At 37.8% G+C, this 8,057-nt stretch overlaps 1 protein-coding gene across 1 annotated transcript; it reads right to left on the bottom strand.

The window, feature by feature from the left end:
• Positions 1 to 241: 241 nt before the first annotated feature.
• LOC101737539 (5-methylcytosine rRNA methyltransferase NSUN4) lies at positions 242 to 8,057 on the bottom strand. Its single transcript, XM_004926239.5, has 10 exons — positions 7,769 to 8,057; positions 7,504 to 7,690; positions 6,477 to 6,717; positions 6,014 to 6,192; positions 4,858 to 4,986; positions 3,783 to 3,966; positions 2,688 to 2,808; positions 2,132 to 2,256; positions 962 to 1,099; positions 242 to 403 (listed from the first exon to the last, which is right to left on the bottom strand). Exons 1-10 carry the CDS (start codon positions 7,856 to 7,858, stop codon positions 256 to 258), a joined length of 1,542 nt encoding a protein of 513 aa, XP_004926296.1. The 5' UTR covers positions 7,859 to 8,057; the 3' UTR covers positions 242 to 255.

Genomic DNA, 8,057 nt, shown 5'->3' with positions numbered 1-8,057 from the left:
GCACTGTTTAATTGTTAGATAGGTAACTTACCTTTAGGTAATTAACTTTTCAATATCTTTCTTATCAATATTTCAATACCGAATTCAATATTCAATATTTATCTTTAATTGGTTACAAAACTTTCATGACTAAATTGAACTATTTAATATTCTTAAACACTATTTAAACTTACTTTTTCATACAAATCTGAATAGGGCGAAATCGCGGGGCGCTATAAGTAGTAAATAATAAAAAAAAACATTTCTTAGTACATTTTATTTAATTCGTAAAAGTTTCGCGATGTACGACGGCCCGAAGTTGGCGGAAAGCGACGGAGTCACGAGCTGCCCGTACTTGGGGGCCGCAGCGCCCGCGCCCAGCGTCAGGGTGCTGCTGAGGCCGGCGACCGCTGGAGTTAAATCTCTGTAATAACAATAATTATATACGAGCTTATAAACCTTTGACATACAGATGGTTAACAAAAAAGTCTTATTTGTTATCGACAAATTGACTAAATTTTATCAATATGTGGTTTCTGAAAAAAATCCCGCATTAAAAATATTTTATGTTACTACCATCTACAGAGCAATGAGAAAGTAATCGAAGGAAGCGACGCCATCTAGTGGCCGATGCCCGTAAATATTTTTGTTGAATTTTTTTTAATTATTGCTTAGATGGGTGGACGACCTCACAGCCCACCTGTTGTTAAGTAGTTACTGGAGCCCATAGACATCTACAACGTAAATGCGCCACCCACCTTGAGATATAAGTTCTAAGGTCTCGAGTATAGTTACAATGGCTGCCCCGCCCTTCTAACCGAAACGCATTCCTGCTTCACGGCAGAAATAGGCAGGGTAGTGGTACCTACCCGCGCGTACTCACACGAGATCCTACCACCAGCAAAAACCAGAAGTTCGGCACACAGCCCGAAGAAAAAAGTCTCTCCCTCATACATGTTAACTTATTTTGGATTGAACTTACACGACGGTGGCGATGATGTCGTTGCTCTCGAAGACTTGCTTGAGGGCCATGTGCACCACCCCGTCGTTCTGTATGGGGCTGAGCGAGCACGTGGAGTACACGACCGTCCCCCCGACCTTCGTTAAACGAAGCGCGTTTCTAAAATAAGAAATTAATAAATAAAAAATAGAGCTTTAATTGCCTTTGGGAACACTTCTAGAACGTTCTGTAGCGGGTGTCTATTCAGAGAGCACAAGTTATTTGACTGATACCTGAATCTCGCTAACGACATTTTCAAGATAAACTTGAATATCTATAAAAGTTCTATGGACTTTTAATTATACTTATTGATTATAATTTTAAATGTGACTTCAATATGTTGTTCTATAAAAAGGAAGTTTTTTATTGTATTTATTTCAATTATATGTATGTCAAATTAAAAATTTACAATAGCCTGGAAAAACAAACTAATGACATTTCAAGCAATTTTTTATTAAGTTAACAGTTCTTTAAAGAAATAAACTTTGTAACTACATATTTCTTCATCTATGTCATAGCTGTTTCATTGACATTTAAGATTAATTCGCGTTTGTTCTCAAACAGCGCAAGCGCGAATTAGAAAAGGTCCATTTCTTTTACAAATCGACAGGTAAAGAGTTATTTGGTTTAGGCAATATTTTTGAACTTTACAGAAAAGCCATTTAAAGGTTAAAATTTGGAAGAAACATAACAAAAACAGCTTCCTATTTGAACGGGGTAAACTTAATTGAATTTCATACTGTGATAATGTTAATACCAAATAAAATGGAACTTTAATAACAAGGATAATTGTTATGTATGTCGTTTAAACCAAAATTTTACTGGTGGTAGGACCTCTTGTGAGTCCGCGCGGGTAGGTACCTCCGCCCTGCCCATTTCTGCCGTGAAGCAGTAATGCGTTTCGGTTTGAAGGGTGGGGCAGCCGTTGTAACTATACTGAGACCTTAGAACTCATATCTCAAGGTGGGTGGCGGCATTTACGTTGTAGATGTCTATGGGCTCTCGTCCACCCATCTAAGCAATAAAAAATAAAACATTCCAACTCCATACAAATTTGAGTTAACTTTTACGCGATCGAGAACGTTAAAAGAAACTCGCACTAACTACACTGGTCACCGCTCCCAAGTTAATCAGGTCAAAAGATCAACTCACGCCAACAAGTGCGACTGGAGCTCCGGTATCTTGAGCCTCTCCTTCACCCGGTCCGGCCTGAAGATGTTGTTGTCATCCTCGGTCACAGAGTGTCGGTCCGTAGTGCACGGCACGTCCACTAGAACCTGTCGATACGTTATTATTATCAACCACTTCTCGTAGTGCGTTCTATTTTTATTTTTATTGAAGTGAAACTTCTAATGCGACTTCTAACTCTACCGTGGAATAGAAAGGGACAGAGCGGGCGGCGCGTTTGTAGAAACGAGATGACCAGATCATGAACAATTCCTCGGATCGTCGATACATTCATACCAATTTTGTCAACATTGCGTATTTCGAGGTATTTTTCCTTTAAATTTGTAATAGCTTAATTTTTTTTTATTATAAAAAAAATATTGACAACAAACGAGAAAGAAAACGGTATACGTAATATAAATATGAACCTTGCTATTGATCGTGCGTTGTTCGATAGACACCAATATGCAATATTAATATAACAGAAAAGTTAGTCCATGGTAATGATAGTTGGGTGGGTTAATTTAAACAGTAATGGTACCTTATCGAAGCCGTGGTCGTCTGTGAACATTCTGCCGTCGACCCTTTTGAAGATGACGCGTTCCCGCCACTTGTTGCCCGTCTCGAAATCGAACAGATAGTCGCTGAACACCCTTTGTGTTCTACAATGAATCAAATTATAAAATACAATTTTCCTACCTTAGTTGATAGCCTTGAGAGACTACGTCAGCGTAGCCCTAACGTGTAGGTGAGCTCACGGGGCTCAAACCTGGAGACGTTGCTAACACTGACCTTACCAAGAGCAGTGCTTCGCAGAATCTACCACCGGATCGGAAACGCGACCCACTGAGAAGATCCGGCGAGTAACTCAGTGGTCTGTGTTTATGGGTCAGTTTACTCGCCGAACCCTTTCTCGTTCGACGAGAACGGTGGCCGGTGCTTGTGGTACCTAAAAGCACCGTTAGTGGATCGGGAGGGCCCGTAATGACGTGTTTAGGACGACGACGAATCAACGTTAAACGTTATTAATTGATTACGCAACCCGTGCGTTATCAGAAGACATAATACTAGTTGCGGCTTAGCATCTGCGAAAGTGGATAAGTGTGGGAAAAACGCCATTGAAGTCTCAGTAAATTGCCACCTTTTTACTACGATGTTTTTTTGCCCTTGTAGGCAGACCAGCATACGGCCCATCTGATTGGTGAGTGGTTACCGTTGCTTATAGACTTCAGGAATGCCAAGGGCAGAGCCAAGCCACTGGTTTTTTTTTATTGCTTAGATGGGTGGACGAACTCACAGCCCACATGGTGTTAAGTGGTTACTGGAGCCCATAGACATCTACAACGTAAATGCGCCACCCACCTTGAGATATAAGTTCTAAAGTCTCAGTATAGTTACAACGGCTGCCCCAACCTTCAAACCGAAACGCATTACTGCTTCACGGCGGAAATAGGCAAGGCGGTGGTACTCACCCGTGCGGACTCACAAGAGGTCCTACCACCAGTAAAAACTTTCACTTCAATTCATTCAATTTCATCCCAACGGCAATGGCATGGCAAGAAGCCGATTGTGGTATCGAAAGTCAGCACATGAATTCCGTTACGAAATCCTTATCCCGGGACTGTTTAAGTATTACCTGTTCGATCTAGATATAGACACGTCGTTACATATGACCACGTCCGGTAACAAGGTCTGCAGCGCGACCAGCGCCTTGCCCCCGGGAGCAGAGCACAAGTCCAGGACCCTGTCGCCGGCTCTCAACCCCAGGGCTAGCACGGCTAACACGCTGCCACAATCCATGGGGTAGTAGTTAAACACGCCTGCGCAACGACAAACGTACCGCCTTACTCGACCAACCAAATACCCTCGTTTTTATTTCTTAAACGGGTGAACGAGATCGCGGCCCACCTGTGTGCTTAGTGCGAGTTTCTTAACGCTCTCGATAGCGTAAAAGTTAAGCCAATTTTGTATATGCAGTTGGAACAGCGCCCCTAGCGGCAAACGTACGCAAACGATCCCATTCCATACTAAGCTAACGTTTACGCTATCGAGAACGTTAAACAACTCGCACTAAGCACACTGGAGTTAAGCGGCTACCGGAACCCATAGAAATCAACAACGTACACGCTGTCAACTATTTCGATACATGAGTTCTAGGTCTGAATTCAATAGTACAACGGCTGTTCCGCACTTCAAACCGAAACGCATTAGTGTTTCGCGGCAAAAATGGGAGGGATGGTAGTTTACCCTATCACTGGTAAAACTAGCTTGAACAAATTAAAAAAAAAATAGGGTAGTTCTATTTGAAGCTAACCAATGAATTGATGACCTTGAAAAAGTGGAAAAGTGAATTGTGATAGTGAAGTTTAACTAAATCATCGTAATAATTAAATTGAGTTATTGTTAGTGCAGTAATAACCCGCTTAACGTTGTATTTTCTCAAGCGAGAGGCACTGACTCAATGATCAGATGATTTATTGAGACCTTCAATGTTCAATATCTGATAAAAATAACAATAAAATAATCCTTGTCTGTTTCTTCCACTGCATATTCATTACTTCTATCGAAGTACCTTCAAGTGAAAGCCAGTGTGTATCTTGTGTTATCTATAGAGTCCCATCATCATTTGCAACCAAGTGGTTCCGAAGTCTGTCTAATTTACTAAAAAACAATGATATTTACAAAAGGAAATAGATGAAATCATAGCAAACCTGTTTGTGATCTCTTCGGTTCGGGGAACATTTTAAGTTCACTGTCCATTTCATAAGTGAACACTTTCAGGTGTTCCGGGTACTGCAATTCAGTCTCGGGCTCGATAGTTAAGGGGAAATCAACTATTTCTGTAAAAATAATAGTAAAGTTAAAAAGTTCTACTCAATTTGGAAATGTCTGCCTCAAGTCAGTGGTCCAAACAAGTATGCTGTGTTACCATTGGTCTATTTATGATAAACAGCGTGCATTGCATAAAGCATTATGACAAAAAACGAAAAAAAAATATTAAGTATTGTAGTGTGTTAGTAGGTGAAGAATGTAATGTCTTTTTTTGGAGTTTACTCCTTTAGAATCGATTTACATATATAGGCCCGGGGTATGAAAATTATGGGGACCAAAATCGTACTAGCATGTCACACGAAATGCGTTATGCGCCTGATTGCGCATGTCACACGAAATGCGTTATCGCAGGTGACGCCGGGCTGCTGCGCCGGCAGTCCGCCACAAAGCCTCGTACTGATCGCGCGTTTCTCTCATTATTGTATTTTCATATATTTGTTAGTCGTTTGTTTTGTGTCTCGTTAATTTGTTAATAATCTGTAGTGTATCGTGTTGTCGTAATATAGAACTATTTCTCGTATTGTTTCGTTTAATTTTTTATATCCAGTAAACTCCAGTCGTGCGTCGGAGCGGACACACACACTTTTTTTTTTTTTTAATTGCTTAAATGGTTGGACTAGATATGAGTTCTAAGGTCTTAGTTTTTACAAGTGATTACAAGTATAATCAAATGGCATCATTTATCAGTTAGGTTTTGTACAACTAGAATTAATATCAGCATGACAAAGTATTGAATATTATATAGAAGGTTAGGATTGGCAGTACCTATTTCTTACATTTTGAGTTTACCTTGGAAACATACTATAGTTATACATGATTTTCATGTAAGAAATGCATATTAAATTTGACACTGCAACATTGTTTTTATAATATGAATGTGTTCATGAGTGATTGGAATAATTCTTTTTTTAATTTATATATCTTCTTTGTAGACTATATAGTCAACCTGATGGTGAGTGATCATCCTCACCCATGGACATGAATGAATGAACCAAGTGGGAAATGTAAAACAAACTTAATTTTTGTTTAGCTTACTTGAATAATAAGAATAGTGTGTAGACTCTGGTACCCAGTCATTCATGCCTTTAAGTTTAGTTGCTGGTAAATACTGATACAACGCTTCTGAGGTCAAGCCTATAGATGGGTCAATCATTCGAGACTCATCTATGACAGCATCTGCTATCGCCTGATCTAATGATTTGTTTATTGGTTCCCTGAAATATTTGTAAATTGGAATTGATAAAATTCTATATGATAGCTTAAAAATATTATCCTAATAAAATGGATCAATGTTTTGTTAATTTAAGAGACAATGTTTTCAGGCCTTAATTTTGCTTATTCTGTGCTGCGCTTATCAAATTACAAACAAAACACCATTATTGGTCATTGCACCTCAAAGATAATAAATAGTACATAATTTTAACATCTCCATTAATATTTTTACTGAAACTAGGTGGTTTACCAGCAGTGTTAGAAAATTTTAAAGATTTAAACTTACTTCTGCTCCGTAATTTCCTTTCTTTCAGAAATTTGATCATCGTCTTTGAAGTCGAGTCTTTCAGGCTTATTATCAGTATTCGGATAAATACTGGATATTTCATCAGAATGTGCCTTCTCTGCTAATTGCTGTAATTTATTTATGTATACTGGTGCTTCTTGATCAGAGGTTGTTGTGTTCACAGAATATTGTTTATGAAAATCTTCCTGGACTGTTATTAGTTTCTTTAGGCAATGTGCACCTAACCAAATAATTTTATTTGGTAAAGAAAATAGTAAAGTGTTTTTTTTAATTCAATAAGAAATAAATAATAAGTAATAATAATAAGGTCTAAGTTCTCATATCAAACAATGCTACAATGCCAGTTTTGAAAATCCCCCAGACAGATAACTCTCTTTTTAATGAATTACGTACATACACTCATGTACACAAATTACTTCCATAATGAAGGAATTAAACAAAAAAAAAACTGCAAAATGTTTTGATTTTTGTAATCAGTATACTATTGAAACACTGACCTCAATTTTCAAGGTCAACATTCATGTTATGATACCTAAGGGTTCTGATAAACATTTAACTCTTGGTGGGCTCAATAAAAGCCCTTTAAATTAAAAAAAATCTATAAAAAGCTATAAAAAAATTAGCTAAATCAAATCTAATCAGTTATATGAGTTCTAAGGTTATTTAGAGTGTAAGAATAGATTGACAAGATGTTCATTGTTCACATCTGTGAGTACTCAAGTGAGACACTAGGTCAGAAATAGTTTTTTTTTATTTTATTTTTTCCTACCTATTCAAGTAACTTCAAGGGGTTATTCTAGATTTGCAGAATGAGTAGGTGAGCTCACTGGGCTCTAACCTGAGGGAAATAATTTAACAAGGACTGATCGTTGTACCTCAGAATGGCAGCTTTAAGCTTTAAAATAATATTTTAATTTTTTCGTTCAAATAATAGGAAGCATCTGTCAATATGCAGACTGAATCAGAGAACACTAATGAAAATATGCTTCTGAATTTTGATAATTACCTCTATTCGTAAGATACTCCATAGTCTCTTCGGCGTCTCCGTAATTGTTGATCACGGCTACATACTTCGGGCCTTGTAATAATGCTCGTTTCATGGGATCCCATTTCTTACCGAAAACGGACCCGTAAAATTCATCAAAATGATTCATTGCCTTGTATTTAGGGCCGGTCTTTTTTCTTAACTTTGCCTGTTAATTGTGACAAAACATTTTCTGTAGCGAAACGTTTTTTTGGCTCTATTTATTATTTATAAAGTATGTACGTACCCAATGAGTTTTAGATTTATGTCGAGATTGTCTTAATAAGTGAGCACAAGTTGTAGGCCCTTTCTTGATCAAATTTGTTATTTGAAGCATTTTTAATACTTAGTTATTCCTTTCGTGACTGAATGATTTTTAGGTTAGGGAAACCTAATATTTACAACTTTTCTTGATATTTTCTTCTTTGACCAGCCGTTTTGTTTTGTTTTGACACTTGACATATTTTGTAATTGTGACAGTGGTATGTAGTAGTTCTATTTTTCCAACTGGAAAGACAAACCATACAGCCTAATAT

Source organism: Bombyx mori, chromosome 3, assembly GCF_030269925.1.
Source record: "Bombyx mori chromosome 3, ASM3026992v2".
Classification (NCBI taxonomy): domain Eukaryota; kingdom Metazoa; phylum Arthropoda; class Insecta; order Lepidoptera; family Bombycidae; genus Bombyx; species Bombyx mori.
Note: the sequence above shows the minus strand (reverse complement) of the source record. Positions and strands in the feature narration are given on the sequence as shown.

Excerpts from the sequence above, each read along its gene's own strand:
- LOC101737539 (XM_004926239.5), bottom strand. The coding sequence starts at position 7,858 with ATGCTTCAAATAACAAATTTGATCAAGAAAGGGCCTACAACTTGTGCT. Across the intron at positions 4,987-6,013 it reads ACACTATTCTTATTATTCAA|AAATAGTTGATTTCCCCTTA; the intron begins GTAAGCTAAACA and ends TTATTTTTACAG. Across the intron at positions 3,967-4,857 it reads ACCGAAGAGATCACAAACAG|GCGTGTTTAACTACTACCCC; the intron begins GTTTGCTATGAT and ends GTCGTTGCGCAG.